Source organism: Rhyacophila brunnea, unplaced genomic scaffold (assembly GCF_057557595.1).
Source record: "Rhyacophila brunnea isolate RB1 unplaced genomic scaffold, BYU_Rbru_1.0 scaffold_16, whole genome shotgun sequence".
NCBI lineage: Eukaryota > Metazoa > Arthropoda > Insecta > Trichoptera > Rhyacophilidae > Rhyacophila > Rhyacophila brunnea.
In genome coordinates this window covers 32498649-32517710 of record NW_028232816.1, presented here as the reverse complement: position 1 = coordinate 32517710, position 19062 = coordinate 32498649, and the positions used below count along the sequence as shown (strand labels likewise).

At 34.2% G+C, this 19062-nt stretch overlaps 1 protein-coding gene across 2 annotated transcripts in view; it reads right to left on the bottom strand.

Moving 5' to 3' along the window:
• The window catches only part of LOC147074653 (membralin), a 462448-nt gene that overhangs the window by 25865 nt on the left and 417521 nt on the right, over positions 1–19062 (bottom strand). For both annotated transcript variants that reach the window (XM_085943738.1, XM_085943739.1), the window contains exon 10: positions 15273–15372. In XM_085943738.1, coding sequence (XP_085799864.1) covers positions 15273–15372 — 100 coding nt within the window. The remainder of the gene's footprint in view (positions 1–15272; positions 15373–19062) is intronic.

Sequence of the window (19062 nt, the reverse complement as noted above, 5' to 3'; positions counted from 1 at the left end):
TACTTAACGTATTACGTATTTAAAAGTAAACACTGAAAAAATGGTTCTGAATAGGTACGAAAACAGCCAAGCACCAAATGTGCAACTGCGCCCTTGCCGTAACGCAAGAGAAAACAAACCAAGACGACGACGGTGTCTTCGCTATCGCAAAGCCGGCCGCAAAGAAAGGGGAGGCGGGCAGACAAAGCCAAGAGCCGCGCGACATATAAATAACGCAAACCGAAAAATAAAAACTATGACGCAAAAAGGCGCGAACATATCTCACGGCGGCGCAGATGTTCCGCAAGGGAAAAGGGGGAAGCCCCGGGAAGAAGCCGAGAGTTATTTTAACGCCGGAAATATGAGCGCAGACTTGGCGAACTGTGGGAAGGTACTTGTGTACAAAAGGAAACTAAAGAGAGGTGAGGTTTATTTTCTCCCTAACTTTGCAATCATACACGTTGCCTGATGGCATCATCAGGCCTTGTTTCGACTGCAACAGGTAAAATTTGTCGATGTAATTTTGTTGTCATTCACAAAACACATGTAACTTAATATACTGCAGAACATAGCGGCTGCGCGACATTTTTAGTAGGAAAAACATCTGCTTTGTTGCATGTTAACAGGTAGAATAGAATGTTCAATCGTTTCAGATAGCTGCGTGACGTCGCAGTCTCGGGATGGTCTAGCCCAAAGGTAGTCAACCTTTTTATACCTACCGCCTACTTTTATATCTCTGTTAGTAGTAAAATTTTCTAACCGCCCATCGGCTCCACAGTAATTGTGATTTATAAAGTAGGGAAGCAACTTTTCGTTCGTCAAGATGGCTACTGAATATGTCAATATCCTCTGGAGTTACATCATCGTTTATTAGTTAGTTAGTTCAATAACAGTACAATTCAGGAAAGTGATGAAATTATCTCTTCGATAGGTTATAATGAAGTAGTTCAAGTTTGTCAATAGATAATGACACAATGCTTTGGTAACCTATAAGAATTTTACAAATTCTTTGAAACTGTAAATTGACATCATCAAATTCTCTTGAAAATATCTGCCATATAAAAGGCATCATTCTTTAATGGTTTTAACTGTTGACACAGATTTAGTTTCACTTACGTAACGTGAACTAAACTTATGCTATTACTACTTATATTATTATTTACTTATATACTATTTTCTGAAAATTAAATTGTCACGGGAAATTTTATGAAAACATAATGAAATTCTTTTTAAAATCCCTACCGCCCACTATAAATGCTGGACTTTAGATTTATTCGTTTCGTCGCATCGTCGAGATGAGTGAAAATATCATGTACAAGAACGTTGATTGTTAAGAAGTTATGTTCTTATTCTTTTCTGAGGCTGTTTCAAATTATGTGTATTAGAAAGGATTCACGCCTCATGATTCGCTTCATTATACTCGGAAAACTCCGCGACATAACTAAATACGCGTAGATACTGCGGGGCCTACTTGTAAGTGAGTAGAGGTGCCGTGTGTGAGACAAGGCGCTGAATGCATAATGTGAAAATCTTTTAAACAACATCACGATGTTTACGTAGCGGGCGGTGAATAGATTTAATTGCGTTTGAGGCGGCACCGACCGCACGCACGGCCCTATAGTAACTAGATAAGCGCGTGCTCATGACAGGTTTTTAGTGGGAAAGTCTTCGGAATATTTAACAAGCGTAATGTTATCATGGAATTAACCTGAAATATTCTAATCACTTTGTATGTATTCGCGTAAAATCAACGTTACGTCATATTGTCAGTTCAAGACAAAATCTTGTCTAGATATGATACTAATTCTTGGATCTAGGGCGATTCGCCGCCGCCAGAATGACTGGATGATAGACATCCGAGCGCTGCTTAGTTAGATGAATAAAATGCTCGAAAACATACACGCACGTTAAGTATTGAACCAGCAAGTAGAGTGCGAAAAGTTTGCGGTGATGGGCGGCGGCTTGGAGAACTAGATCCCCTCCTCTCGCGTTTCAGTATTGATTCCCCTCACCTTGAACGCATTTGACGTTTCTTGAAGTGCGCGGTATCAGTCATTTAGACGTGTTAATAATGGCAAATGTTTTGAAAAGTGACAGCAGGAAGTTTATAAGTCATCTTATCTCATACTGTGAAGAAAAAAAACGACAAAATAACCTCATTCGGCTCTTCAACAACGTTGTCGAAAGAGTTGCCGCGATGACAGCTACAAAACACACTTAAAATTTTAATGTTGCAATATAAAATTTATCCTAAGTTTTTGGGAAAGAATGTATAGGTATCATTATTTAAAATGTGCGAAAATATATACCTATTTGAGGAAGTGGGAAATAATCATGGCAATACTCACAATACTCGAAATCGAAAACCATAGATAAGATACAACACGAGCGCCGCCGCCAGGCCTCACGTTGAACTTTTCGGTCTCTAGCATACATGGTAATGAGGGATTAATTTCCATTGCGATGATTATATGTTTTGATTACGATTATGAATGTATATTGTCTTTATTTAAATTAATTTTCATAATAAAATACGCCTGAATGGTTATTGAAGAATTAACAAATTTGTAGAATTAACCATGTATACATAGGCAGTATTTTCAGATGTTTATATATTGTAACCGTTCAAATTTCATATTGCATTATTTTGTACCTCAATCATTTTTACAAGATTTTTTAAAAATAAACAAAAGAATGTCGCGTAATAAGTCACCCGCATACGACCTAAGTTTACGATCTAAGTTTACAATGACAATTCTCAATGACATGCATTCGAAACAAATCTAATCAGTGTACTTACCGAAATATCAGAAAATGAAATTTTTAAAAAGTATTTTTGGTTCATTGATTGGTACCAAATTTAAAACCTATCGGAACTACTTGCGGGTATATAATGATGGTATTATTGGCTTAGCAGAACATTTAAGATGTAGTTTTCGGTTGATTTACGATACATTTTCATACGGTTTAATGCCGGGCATAGATCAAAGAATTATAACTCATATAACAAGCTTAAGTGTGTAGTGGGCAAGGTAAACGTTATTAACGTATTAACAAATAACTTATTAATATATATCTATTTATTTTTCCACTTTTATGTAACATAATATTAAAACTAAAATTTGAAAATTCCACTATATATGAATTTTATTTTTCACTACCAAATAGCAGAATTTATACCACACTACATTTGCTCCAACAGTGAATAGTTCCAGATAGCTAGTAAGATTATTACAATATTAACGCTCTACTGAGATAACTAATATGGACCTATCGCGTTCCTAAGTAGATGCTTGATAGTTTCTCAGGGAAGAAAAAACAAATGGAAAATTTACAGATTCGCTGGGAATACAATGTGGCTTGGGTCGTTAAGGAGTCAACGCATAATTTTGCGTTATAAATTAGAACATAAAATTAGCCGCGGTAATAAAAATAAGTGTATCGGCGGCTTGAGAATGTAGCGGCCGACGGAAAAGTGTACCGGACACGCGTTGACTCATTAGCTCTGGGGCGTTTATAAACATAATACAAAGGCCCCTTTATTCGAATACAAAGGCTTCATATATTATATCGAGCGTGACACCGGTGTCCCGTCTGAAACGGGCCTAAGAATTTCGAAGAAGAACTAGTAATGCGAACTCAATTAATTAACTAAAAAAAAACAATACAAAAACGTCGACAATACTTGTAGGGGAAATAAATAAAGGGTAAAGTGTCATACTGTCAAAAGAACAAGGCAAGACAGACGCGAAATTCAAAAGGTAAATAAAAAATAAGTTAGATGATTTCGGCAGTAGGGTCTCCGACGCACACAGCGAAGGGGGGACCTGACACATCATAATCTGTGCGTGGCCATAACTCAAAAAAGACACGAAAATATTTCACGGGCGCTAACGTTGTTACGGGAGACACAAAACTAACAACTATCAGTCAGTGTCCGGGGACCGTCGGACGTAGGAGCCGTCCCAACCCAGAGCATTCTCCCCTCTACCCGCTTATACAATATGTGACAATGTGCTGTTTTGTCGCGATGTGTGCTTTCGGGCGGTATATATATTATATATTATATGACACAGTGGCGAAGGGTGGAGGTAGGCTGTTAAGATTCGACATGAATAGTGCACAATAAACTTTGTCAGTCAAATGTATTTGTTTTCTAATGTTTCCTAAATGGATGAGGATTTATGTATGTATATACATATATATTAGATTAGGTGAGTTATATATATTATATTAAGCGAGTTTATATGTAGTTTTTTTTTTTAATAATGTTATAAAAGTAGGTACCATGTAAGAGTATTATTAAAGACTAATATCTCATTAGTTAACTCCATTAATTATTTTTCTTAGAATTGACGATTTACACCTCTTGAGTGTAGTATTTTTATTGTTTATAAAGAATAATGATCTATTATTAGGTTTTGACGATTTATTATAATAATATGCTATCGAGTGTATTATTATTAATAAGATAGGGTTTTTACTAATTAGGTTTTTTACTGAAACTTCAACTATTCATAATTTGTTTATTGTATTTTTGTGACCTTTGACTAGTTAGGTAGGTAATGGAGTTTTTACCTACTTTATTGTATTGATTTACTATATAAGGTAGCGTTAAGAGTGTTCGTTGTCAGTGTATGTTTACCTTTGGTGAGTGTACACGACGCCTGAAGATGCCGAAAGGCGAAACCCGGGTCGCAAAAAACGACTTAAATGGAATAGTACAGAGCTTGAATTCATTTGAATTTAAATTCAAATTTCATCAAGTACCTTCGGTCGATAGTATTAGTGTTTGTTTTCATTTAACGTGTAGAGTGTTTGTTAGTTTTTAAAATTCAATTAAACCCCGCCTAATCCAAGCCAAGATAAAAGTCAAAAAATAAAAATATTCGTTTTTAGATATTTTACACAATATAGAAGAATATTTTTATCGATTATGGTTTGGTCAGGGCTATGCTTAATGCGTTTTAAAATACTAACCGACACCATCTGCAAACTGTATTCTTCAATTCATGACATGAATATTCTCAATGAAAGCAAACAAGTATGACTGACAAAGTTTATTGTGCGGTGTTAAAGACCATTGTGTTAGGATGGCCGCGCGGCTTAAGCGTTGGCCTATAGCGCGTCGTGGGTCCCAGGTGCGATCCTGGGTCTGGCAAGTACAAATATACTTTTTCAATTTGTGTATGAGTCAGAGTATGGACCTAATAGGTTGAGAAAATAGCTGACATCCATTTTGTGGATGCCCATATGATCATATGAGGATAGGGCATGGTTAGAAAAAAATTTATATCGAATCTTAACAGCCTATCTCCACCCTTAGCCATTGAATTATGACTAGTACTACAATGCGGCGTATTTTTTTTAAATAATATTAACCGTTGTTTGTTATGCGTTCAACAACATTCTTAAAGTATAGATATAATGATAAAAGAGGAGAGGATTTTAGTTAGGAGTTAACCATGTTGTACTTCTTTCCAGACAATATAGCCGAAATAATAGTAGTTGTAGTTAAAACGAAATAGCACTCATAACTCAACGTGGAATAAAAACTAAGGGAAAGCTGTATTTAATACTAAGATTTATGCAAAACCTCGTGGTAGTTAGTAGGTTAAATTAAAAATCGGAGAGGACGAGAAAATCTCCCCACAATCGGATGGATAAAATTGAGAATACACAGGTTTTCTACTGACACATATTCTGAATGCCGAGCGAGATAGAGTCAAACCAAGGAGAAGGCTGCCTAATGCCCAAATCATCACGGTATTAGGGGTTGTGATCCTCATTCATAAGGTCGCGACAAAGAAAATAAGAAAGGTACGAACATTGGCATATTTAGTTGTTAAAGCGCGAATTATATTATGGTGCATGTCGCGGACTATCACGTGACGTCAAAGTAAGGTGCCGCTACGGGAAAAAAGTGTGTAATGTCGTTTTTTTGGTGTTTAAAATGTTATCAGACTGATGCTTCCATCCCGTAGCACAGTTTGAACCTTTAAAATAACATTGTCAGTTGGCAAAATCTGCCGAAATCACCAGAACAACGAAGTCACCTCACGTTGAACTGCACTGCATCGACACCTGCATGACTCGATGAACGTTTTTATCATCTTCTACATGCCAACTCTGTGGTCTGCAGGTTGGGTTCTGTGAAAAATATTATCTATGGATGTCATGCCGCAAGTATTTTAAAAAAAAAATATCACACGAACTCACACAGATACTAACAGGCCACGGAGCGGTGCGAGCTTATCTAAAAAGATTTAAATTGAGGGATGATGACTGTTGTCCATGTGACGGCAACACATCTCAAACTGTGTGGCATGTCATCAACGACTGCCCTATACTAGAAAGGGAGCGATGGACTCTCAGGACTCGATGTCGACAGCATCATTATGAAATTGACCTCCAAAAGCCTCACGAAGTACTAAGCAATAGAACAACTCAAGAACACTACACAAAATATTTAATCCTGGCCATAAAGAAAATTAAAGACATACATGGAGGAACCTAATTAGCTCCACATCAATGCAACTAACCCACCCAACCACCTTGTACGAAAAAGCAAGGGCATGGTTATTAATACAAAAAAAAAGTATTTTAACGTACGCACACGTAGAAACCGTTAAAACTAATTGAAATTATCATGAATAATTAATAATAATTCAAATTACTAATACATTATAGTTGGCACTCTTCATTAGTGTCATTCTTCAGTGAATTTACAGAGATGGTGTCGTTCAAAATATTCTGCATAATGACGAAACCATAGACTAAATTTGTCGCCGCGACAGCGTGACAGTTGGCGACATGTAGGCGACATGCACCTCAATTTGATCAGCACTTTAGGCTCATTTATTATCCATTTTTTTTTAGAATATATACACATTAAGATTGGGCGGATGGTGTTGTACTGTATCTAAAATAAAATAAGCTAAGGTAATTTCATAGTTGGCTATGAATACCAGTGGGTCTATTCTATGCTTATCGACCGCTAAAGTGATAAAGTGAAAAATATTATCAAACTTAGGGTAGGTTTGTATCAAAATATTAGCACTTATTGTAACAATTACACGAAGCCGGTTTTTATTGTTGCAATAAGTGCTATATTTTAACAGCACCTATCTTGCTGCTGTTAAAATATTGCACTTATTGCAACAATAAAAACCGGCTTCGTGTAATTGTTACAATAAGTGCTAATATTTTGATACAAACCTACCCTAAGTTTGATACTATTTATCAATTTAGTGTTCGATAAGTATAGAATAGACCCACAGGAGCATATAAATGGTGACGGAGAAGTCGCGGGCAGTGCGTGCGAAATTACGGGAGAAAAGAGCGGGAAAAGTAACACGGCGAAGATGGAGAGGGCGGAGGGGGCGGCCGGACTATGAAAATAAATGTTCCGGCGGAGATTCGGGTTAGAGTTCAGCCACGACCGAGATTTCATACGGGCAGCGTATGTCAGTACAGGGCGTTTAGGAGGATCGTTATAAAACATTTATTTTTACTAGCGATATACTAGAAATATTCTCTATTCGTCATACATTTATATATACATATCGATTCCTGTCGGGTGTCTTAATTTTCAAAAAAGATGTTACCTATTGGCTATAATATATTGGTTCAGAAGTGTTTTCAAAATTATGTACTATGTTCAATTATTTTTTCATTTTATACCATCTAAAATTAGATTTTAAATCTAAATTTAAATTGTGATCACAAATGTATGGTAAAATAAGGATGCGTTTGGACTCTATATGATAGACGAGATTATTCAATCACTCAGTTATATAAAGTTTTACTTTTGTTGTGAAAAAAATCAATCGGAAGGTTAAGTTATATTTAGTAATATTTCTGTAAAATAGATTGAACATATCAAGAATTAAAAGCGTCAATAATAATATAGAAGTTGCACGACGTTGCATAGACAAGCCAATTTTTATAATGCGATAAATTTGAATATGTTCGGTGAAGTATTCCAAATTGCTTAGCGATATGTATACTTACTTAGGATTGACAGAATAACTGAAGGTGATTGCCAGAAACTTTCATTGTATTTTGTTTGGAGCCAACGACAACGAGTAGATGTTATTCTTACTCTCTGTCTTGTTACGCTTAATTATATTATAATGTATACATGGAAACTTTGCTGGTTGCAATAACTTTTCATTATTATATTTTAAACTTTATTTTTATTTTTTTTATTTATTTTATTTATTAAGGAAAACAAACAGTTACATATTGATTACAGAAATTTATAATATAATAATAAAAAGTTAATGCAACCAGCAAAGTTTCCATATATACATTATAATATAGTTAAGCCTAAGAAGATAGAGAGTAAAATAACATAAATATAAAGAAATTACATGAGAAGATTACTTGAGAAAAAATGAGAAAAATGAGGAAGAATAATGAATAATTAAATAATATACAAAAGATAAAAAAGAAAAATAAAAAAGTAACATAAAAAATAAAAGAATTAATATATATGTATAAGTAAATACATTATATATCTATCTATACAAAATTTTTGAGATAGCATGTTTAAATGAAACAGGTGAATTATTAAAAGGGTCAACGGTGGAGAAATACATATTATAATTTAAACAAGAGCGCCGAATAAAGGAGTTTTGTGCATAATTAGAACCGCTACGACTGATATGATACAAAGTCTGGTTTCGTGTAAATCTTGATGGACAATGGAAACCCACCCTTTCGAGTAGGTTTGGCGAGTCAACAAAACCATTGATAATTTTAAAAAGAAAATATTGATCAGATATAGAACGTCGACTTTCCAAAGATGGTACCATAAAAGTTGCAGCGGTCGAAGTAGAATTAGATAAATCATAACAGTAGGCTTTAAAATTAACGTGCTTGCGAAATCGCTTTTGCACCGCTTCGAGCCGATTTATATAAGTAACGTATTGTGGATTCCACACGACAGAGGCATACTCAACTAAGGATCTAACATAAGAGAAGTAAAGAACCTTCAGAACATCAGGTGATCTGAATGGTTTAGAGATCCGAAGGATAAAACCTAGTATTTTTAATGCTTTATTGATGGTTTCATTGATATGAGCGTTAAAATTCATTTTATTATCCATTATAACACCCAGGTCACGTATTTTTGAGCTGCGTTTCAAGGGTTCGACTCCTAGTTTGTATGGTGTGATGACGGGGTTCATACTTCTGGAGAATGTTATTGACGAGCATTTGTTGACGTTTAGATAAAGGTGATTCAGTTGACAGTATCTATACAGTCTATCTAAGTCAGATTGTAACTCAATACAATCATCGACTGAAGAGATATTTTTATATATTTTTGTGTCATCTGCATAGATGGAAAATTGTGAGTTAAGAAAACAGGTGCTCATATCATTAATATATAAGATGAACAATAAGGGACCAAGGTGGGACCCCTGCGGTACTCCAGATGGAATGTGTATAAAACTGGAGACGAATCCTTTAATTGCAACAGCTTGCAACCGATTTGAGATGTATGAAGAAATCCAACGGAATAAATCCCCATGAATCCCCAGGGCCCAGAGTTTTTTAAGTAAGATGCAGTGATTGATTTTGTCGAAAGCTTTAGAAAAGTCCGTATATATAGCGTCCACTTGTGTTTTACTGCCCATTGAATTAAGTATGAAATCAGTGAATTCGAGTAGGTTAGTTTCTACGGAGCGTCTCCTAAAAAAACCATGTTGATTTGGTGTGATGAAGTTACGTAGAGCTGCAAAAATATGGTCGGAAATGATCTTTTCTAACAATTTTCCGAAAAAAGGAAGTTTGGATATCGGCCTGTAGTTAGTAATGACGCTTTTGTCCCCACTTTTAAATATTGGAGTAATTAATGCTTTCTTCCATACATCAGGAAAACATCCGCTTTTAACAGAAAAGTTAAATAAAATTGATAATGGGGAGGCCAATTCTTCTCCACAAGAAGCAATCAAAATGGGAGGAATACGATCAGAACCGGCGCCTTTATTTATGTCTATGTTTTTGATGTATGAAAGAACTGATGACGGAGTGAATATTATTGAATTAATTATCATAGTACTAACATCTTGCAAAACAGGTGTTTGTAAGGATGACGGAATAAATACAGATTTAAAATAGTCATTGAATAAATTACATATAGATTTGCCATCCGAAACAATTTTTTCATCAAGGAGCATTTCACCGGGAATATTGGACCCATTGGATTTGGATTTAACGAATGACCAAAAAGATTTTGAGTTTCGCTTAATGGATTTTTCTGCCCGTAAGATAAAGTCTTCATAACATTTTTTAGCAAGGCGTTTTTGCCTTTTTCTTAAAATGACAAATGTATCGTAATCTATGGGGCTACTGTACTTTTTCCATTTCCTATGATACTTTAGTTTTTCATTTATAACTTTTATTAGGGGTTTGGAAAACCAGGGAGGATAACGATGAATTGGAGTTATGCATTTTTTCGGTACGTTAGTATCAATTAACTCCCAAAGTTTAGCATAGAAACAAGCCGAGGCCTCTTCCATATTCATGTTTGGTAACATAATAGTTTCCCAAGATACTGCAGAGAGATCCTTTTTGAGTTTGGTATAATCGCAATTTTTAAATAAATATGTCTCACGAACAGCCGCTTGTAACGTTTTCTTTTTGGTTATACTAAAATTAATAATAAGGGATTTATGATGTGCGTCTTCTGGAGTAAGGGGTGTAATGCATGAGGTAACCACGCAGTTACTAATGTCAACTTTAGTAATCGATATGTAACTGTTTGTTTCCTTAATAATAATTTTAAAAAAAATAACACAGATGAATGAAATGCGCGAAAAAATACAAATACGTTACAAACATAAACAAATCGTGGTGGTTGGAAAGACTCGTGTCGATGACGTGCTTTCACAAAATCTTGCATTGAACTGCAGTGAGATTTTTTATTAACGTTAATATTTTTAATTATTTTCGTCGTGCTGTCAATCACATGAACGCGACAGGTGTAGTGTATCAATTTACTAAGTACTGTAATAGTATTTGGAGGGAGTTGCTAGTAAGCTGGTCGTTGTTTTTAAATAAAACAATAATTACATATTATAATCCAGTCATATTACGTCAAAAAAATCCCACAACTTATAAATAATTCCCCCTAAATTAGAAACTTTGCATACTACCAGTGCGCACTAACAACATACTAAAAATCAACACTAGTACGTAGTGATGTGTTAAAGCCGCCATCTTGAAAAATGGAGGATGATTCAGCAATAGTTAATTAACGGCTAATATATCATAAAAATGTTTCAAATACAAGTTGAAGAAAATTAATGTAAAAAATAGACTATATTTAAGTCAAGATTATGTGAGGTATTTTTAAATTCACTGTGCATATACTTTTTAAAAAGCCGTTGTTTTCGAAGATGTCCCCCTTTAGAGGTATTAACGGATAAAATATTAATGTAAAAATCAACATTTAAAATTGCAATAAAATACGACATAAAGTGACGCCGAGCGAGAGAAAATAATGCAATAGGATTTGTAAGAGCAGTCGGAAATAATATGGGAAACAATAATTAAATTCGTCCAGTACAATTCGTGATGTCATCTCCCGTCAAGTCGAGAGCGAGAAGATGCATTACTCTCCTCGGTCAGTATGCTGGTTACCTACTGGTCATCGTCTGTCATTTGGGACTTGGGAGTGAACAAATAACACTTCGGATTGGTCGGAAACGGCGATTTTTATTTAGTTATTACTATTTAGTTACTACATTTTATATCATTTTTACGGAAGACGAAATGTATATGATTATAATGTCGATATCTAGAAGCCTCTGCCCGCCAGAATCATACTTTCGCTTTCGACCGCTTTCAGTGAAAAAGCGCTTTTGGATATCGCTGTAAGCGCAAAAGAACTCACCAGAAAAGCGGTGTACAATTGCGGCATTGTTTTTTTTTTGACATTCGGACAAACAACGTTGCCAGGTATTTATATTTTCTCATAACCGACCATTACAATGCGTCAGCTCGAAATGGTTCATGCCTCTTTAGACCCACAGAGGAGACATCCCCAAATGGAGTCCATTCGGGGATGTATCAGTGCTCACTAGTAAAATCGCATATGAGCAAGTTTAAAGCAATTAAACTGTTCATCTGTAATTAATATTATAAAGAGTACACGGAATACCCTATATCCGCACTCGCTGAGTGAAATCGGAGCATCGGTGAATAATAATCTTTGTTTTTCGTCTCACAGTCTGGTCTTTGATGGATGAGCAAAGAAGGATGCCGAGATAGGTGCGCATTTATTAAAAAAGTACCCACCTATGTCTGCACATCCTCGTACTTAAGATAGAGTGGGTTTGATATTCAGAAAAAAGGCTTGTCTAGATCCGTAAGTCGCAGAAAATAAAATGAGTTGTAGGGAACGTAGGCATATACCATATTATATAATATACAGGATCTACCCCTTTTCAAATATTTATTTCATCGACATGTTCAATACCTCTCTATATACATACAAGGCCACGTTGTGTTAAAATTGTAAACTGTGCTTAACGAAACCTGCCGGATACAGAAGAACATCAAATATAATCGAATTTTGGCGAATATAACGACAATCTTTTACTAATTACATAGACATAGCCATAAATTGACAAACTAAAACTGAAGTAGGGAGTAAGATCATGATAACGTGTACCTACTCCCTACTTCAGTTTTAGTTTTTCAATTTACGGCTACGGCCGTATGTTGTAGCTTAACCACTGGGGAATGCCAAAAGAAATGGCGTATTTAAAAAAACACTACCTTATTCTAAGGTCAATAATTATTATAAAGCAATCATTATTCGTAGGATGTTTATCACACTTGAATGGTCAAAGACATAGCTTATAATTAGTATCTTTAGAATTATCTTCAAATGTGTTAATCTTGCTCATTTTTTGAATAATAAAATGCCTAGTTATTGTCAAATTTGGGATCACAGAGATTATCAATATAATTTTTTATCGTAAATATTTCACTAAGTATAATAATGTCGACATAAATTATACTAATGGTTTTATAAATGCGTTTAAAAATTAATAAAAGTAAAAAATCTTAACACCACTGCACATTTATGTACTGAAATATGACTATATTCTAAAACATTAGAGCGAGAGGTTTAAAAGAATACTATTTTATGTAATAAAAATACTTTATGCAGTCATCAAATGTTTAAAATAAATATAAATGATAAAAAGGCTTCAAAATTATATAAATAGATTATTTACAACGTTTAAAGAATGTCCAGGATCATGCTTTGAAAATAGAATAAAAGCTCCAGTTTGACCTACGCTGAGCATGTACCCCCTTAAGAAATGAATTCAAGAATTCAAACTCAGAACCATACATACTTATTGATAAACATCTTGGCCCCAGTGGAATTCAAACACGCATCTTTTACTTCCCGTATGAGGATTCTAACCAATTAAGCCATCGGTCTAAGCTCAGAGGTACTGACGAAAAATATTATATTGTTCTCTCTGAACGTAACGAATTTACAGTGATTAAGATCGAGCACCGCGAAACGAACGCAATTTGGTCAAAGGCGGCAAATAAGCTTTCCAATTGCCTATTCGGTCTGTTAAGGACGAAGAGGCTAGACCGCGTCGGGAATTTCCCGGTGATATTTCACGCAACGTTCCACGACGCGGCCTCATGAATAAACTATGACGGTAGTTGGTCGGGTCGAGCTTTGCGATATAACACAATTTATAAAGCTCTGAGACTACGCTAAGGACGAATGAGCGCTGCTGTCGCCGTGACATATAAGAGAATACAATATGTTTCATTCAAAATGGTATACTAAAAAGTCGTGATTTATTGATTATTGTGTTGACGCTTCCTTAGTTGATTAATTAAAAGTAATTATTGTTTGTAAGTATTATTAAGTATTAATGGATTTAAGTTTTGTTCAATTCAATTTGAGTCGTTTTTGGGACCCGGGTTTCGCCTTTCGGCATCTTCAGGCACTGTCCGAAACACGGGTCGCAGAAAACGACACAAATGGAATAGTACTGAACTTAAATCCACTAGAATTTAAATTTCATTCGTTGGATGTCAAACACGTTTGATATTTTACTCGCCGAGTTGCCAGAATTCGTCCGTTACCTAACCACTACGTAAGTTCAACATGTTTAGGCGGTTAACTTATTGCAACAATTAACCGCCTCAACATATAAATATGATGAAGTAATAATATTTATCACTTTAGCCGTCGATAGCCGTCTTTTGTATAGAAAAGACCCAGAAGTACAAAAATAATTAGTAACTTACACAATACATATTACTACTTATATTAACGTAATATAAATGTAGCAGAATTGTAGTAAATTTCGTATTATAGAATTCTACAAAAGTGTGTCATCTTATCTATTCTATACACAAGACTGCTATCGACAGGTATCGAGGGTAGTTTTTCGTATGTTTGTATCGAAGTATTATAATTGTTATAATACGTTAGCCGTCTAAACAGTCAAAACTGCCTATCTAACTCTAAAATTTAGCGCACCCAAGAGAGGTGCTGTTAAAACATAGCACTTATTGTAACAGTTACAATTAACTTACAATAAGTGCTAATACTTCGATACAAAACTACCCTAGATAGCTACCGTAGCAGCCGATAGAAGTCTTGTGTATAGAATAGATGCGCCTGTCTTCTCAATATTCTCGTATATTCATATGTTGCATGGTCCACCACTTTGCCTCTAATTAGCATAGTATGCACTGTGGGTAACTTCAGTTTTAAATGTCGGTAATAATTGTAACCTAACGGTTACATTCCACCAAAAGGCGAGATTTCAATTTGAGGTTAGGTTAGTTAGGTTGAAAATATATGTTGAGAAGTAACACGAAACCAGTATTTATTTAATACAATGATGTTTCATTAAATTACAAACACACCTATATTATATATTATGATACTTCAGAAAAACGAAGTAAGGTATGATTATTATACCCTCAATAATAATAGCGATGTGATTTTACACAATACATAATTACACTACTTAATACATATTTACAATCCGACTTAGTTTAGTCTTACGCTTAGTCTAGACTTGGTCGAATGTCGGATACAGAAGAAACGTTTGTTGTTTGCCTTTTTAATCAAAACGAGCCAACCGGCATCTATGACAATTTTGTAAAACTTTTTTCACAGAAAAATAAAACGAAATTTTAGAAATTAATACACTAGTTCCCGATCCTCGATCTGATGCATTACCATATTGTCGTATTATAATATATAAGATAATAATGAAAATATTTACCTGGATGAATAGCCATGATGTGACAAGTGCCAGTCCGCTGTAGTGTCCGTTGAATCGATAATGGTACGCATAGAACGAGAAGTGATACAGGTAGAAGAATCTGTGGACAAATATAAAATAGAACAATTAATATTAGTTGAATGATTGTAGTTTTTAATTACAGTTTATACTTTAGTAACATCTATCGACATAAAATAGAATTAACATTCTTAGTCGTTATCAAATCTTTCAATCAAGCAGTTCACAAATAATATCTAAATCGTTCCTCGCATACTGTGTTCGTCCGCAATACACAAACAACAACCAAAATAATAAAGTCATAATATCATAATATAAAAATATACACGATAAACAATAAACAACCATAAAAACAGTTATGTGTTTATTAACCAAATATGTATTCATATAAAAAAAACTAAACTTTTTTCCAACCATGTCCGATCCTAATAGGATCATATGGGTCTCCACAGAGTAGAGGTTTGTAATAACAGATTTTGTTTTTTACGAGAAATGGATGTCAGCCACTTGCTCAACCTATTAGGTCCATACCCTGACTCACACACAAATTGAAAAGCAATATGTGTACTCGCCAGACCCAGGATTTGAACCTGCTAGGCCAACGCTTAAGCCGCCCGGCCACCGTGGGTGTCAAAAACTTAGTAGTTGGACGTAATACCAAATTAAAATATAATCGGAATAACGTACAACTATACAATATAAAACAAGATTTCAAAATGCAACAACCTTTAATAAATACAAGCTGCCCTCGACTTTCGTACGTGTAGTGTAATTAGTGCCTGAAAATATGTTCGAATATTTATTGTTCGCAAGTAGAGGGATGTAAAAAAAACAACAACAAAAAGTGTACTTTAAAATATTTATTTATCAATGGATATAATAAAGTTAACGAAGCGTATTAGCAATCAGGTGTTTTCTTTACAAACTTGACAAGAGATAGTTAGACGTATTTGAGAAGGTGACGGGGAGTGAAGGAAAGAGGAGCGAGTGCATGGAAGCGCACAGTTTTTGCATTATCAACAAAAATCTAAATCTCAAGAAATATACGAAATAGATTTTATAACAAACCACGAATATATGAAATTTATTCAGGTCAGTAAGTAGCTTAGAGGATAGAGTATTTACCCAAACAGTAAAAAGTTACGAGGTTCGACTACCACTTGGCCTAAACTTTTTTCTGTGGCATTTTTTTCTATTATGTAAGTTTTAAGCAGTATTCAAAAATAATAAGAGTTTTATTTTAAAACTAAAGAACATACGTATACTTATGGACATTTTCATATGCAGGCAAGTGTAAATACTATAAGCAATTTGGATTCCGCGTGACATCAAATATCTCAGTACATAAAATAATGTCCTTTGTGATGGTCGGTATTCTCCTGTCATGTTTCCAATATTGTTGTGCGAAAACTTGCAAGACTTTCCAGGAGAGATTTACGAGTATATCTTAGCCGGTCTTCAAATTGTGGCGATGTGGCTTGTATGAGGTACAAAGAAAATACAATACTATTGTAATCGAGACGATTTAACACTTCGCATGACAAGCAGATAAGTATGACAAATATTTATCTATAATTACTTTAAAGGATAACTGTGAATTTTTTGGTCGAAAGACAGTAAAATTATTAATAAATACAAATAACATAAAATATGGAGTATTTAAGAAACTTTTTTTTTAATCTACAAATAATTCACAAGATTTAAAAGTGTAACATCCTTTAATTGAACATACTTACATAGAAATGAAAATATAATTAATATTAAATTCTACAGGTTTTTAAAAGGTTTGTCGATAGCTATTTCGGTTGTAACACCATTATCAAGACTAGGCGATACTAGGCGAAGACTATGCGACAAGATGTCAAGATACCATTATCAAGAGTCTTGATAATGGTGTTATAACCGAAATAGCTATCGACAAAATTTTAAAAACCTGTAGAATTTAATATTAATTATATTTTCATTTCTTGTAAAATGGAATTCTACCAAGTAAATGCTAACTCAATTAATACTTACATAGTTTGAAAACATCTCAGAGAAATATTAGAAAAAAATCTTTTTGAAACAAATACGAAGAGGATTCCCGAAGAGCGCAGATTCGAAATAGTTTATTAAATTATTAGCAAGTACAAGTACGTTATAACATAAATTTGGAGTGATCCTGATACCGATTCGTACTTGATGTATCTAATTGAATACTTTGATTTTAAACAAAAAAGCCGATTGCCATTAAGTAACGCAAATTGTAAAGCGCTTCATAGAGTATTGTGAAAAAACATAATTTAGCTTTGTCGAAATTACACAGGATCCGTGTGGCATAGTGGTCGGTGCACATGGGCTCGACAATAAAGTAAATTATTAGCAGAAATCAATAGCTATCAGAACCAAATATATTTAAAAAAATCTATAGAGGTGAAGTCTACATTTATAAAATTGAAGTAAAATGACCGCTAAATATACCGATTAAGTTAACAAGTGACCTAACCGATTTTTTTTTTAAAAGGTACATGTTCAAACACGCGTGTTACCATGATCTTACTCAATACTTCATTTATTGTTTGTCAATTTATGGCTACGGCCGTATGTTGTAGCTTAGAAACTGGGAAATGCCAATAGAAATGGTGTATTTCAAAAAAATACTACCTTATTCTTAGGTCAATAATTATTATAAAGCAAACATTATTCGTAGAATGTTTATCACATTTGAATGGTCAAAGACATACTGGCGTATACATAGAACAGCAAACTACATTCAAGCTATTTAATGCAAATTTTCATGCATAAACATATACAGACTCTGTTGAATAGTGACGTCACATCTCTGACGAAATACGCGCCATGCCGAGACTAATGTTACGAATTCTTAAATTTTGATATCCCGATAATTAATTTAAAATATTGAAATTGTGATTTGGTGTAAAAATGTGCAAACGGTACCATATAAATTTAATAATTATAAATGAATAATTATCTTGCACTTTAAATAATTTATTAGTTATGACATCATATTTATTTTATACTTCTAACAATATAAATATTTATTTAGGAATCGAGTGGCCACACTTTTGTCTCGCAGCTAACTTCATTTATGTTATGAGATGACATTTATTGACTGCGAGAATCCTTCCCAATGTACTATACAGAAATGAAAAAGGATCTAATTATTATCATATACCAATCAGCCTATGACAGTCTTACCAGCGTGTTTGAGATTTTAATCTTGTTTATTACAGTTAAGGTGATATTTTGAAACAATGCAGACTGCTTTCAATTGCATATATAATATCTTAAATAAAGCAGTAACTACCTAGTAGGCTCATATATTATTATGTAGTACCTATTTTATCGTAATGTTAGGTAAATCCATCTTATCCATGGGAAATACCACATTTTTTATGACGTCTTTAGAGAGTAATCGAACCACGGGAACATTGTATCTAGACTATGGATTAAAATTCATGATGCGTTTTTTAAACGGCACAATTACTGTTTAAAGTTCGCAAATACTCTACCAAATCTACAAAATTGATGGGTTCTCAATTATAATTATATGTATTACATATATTATAGTATAATGACAATTCTAACCAACAAAAACTTGTAATGAATTCATTTTTGCCGACTATTTACGTATGTATATAAGTATGCTCCTGTCATGTGTCAAACTGACAGGAGGTGGACGCCGCGCCGCCATGTTTCATTTCCGTGCGCATTCCTGTGCGCATCTCATTTTTTATAGGTTTCTTATTCGGCCGATAAACCACTGACTGCG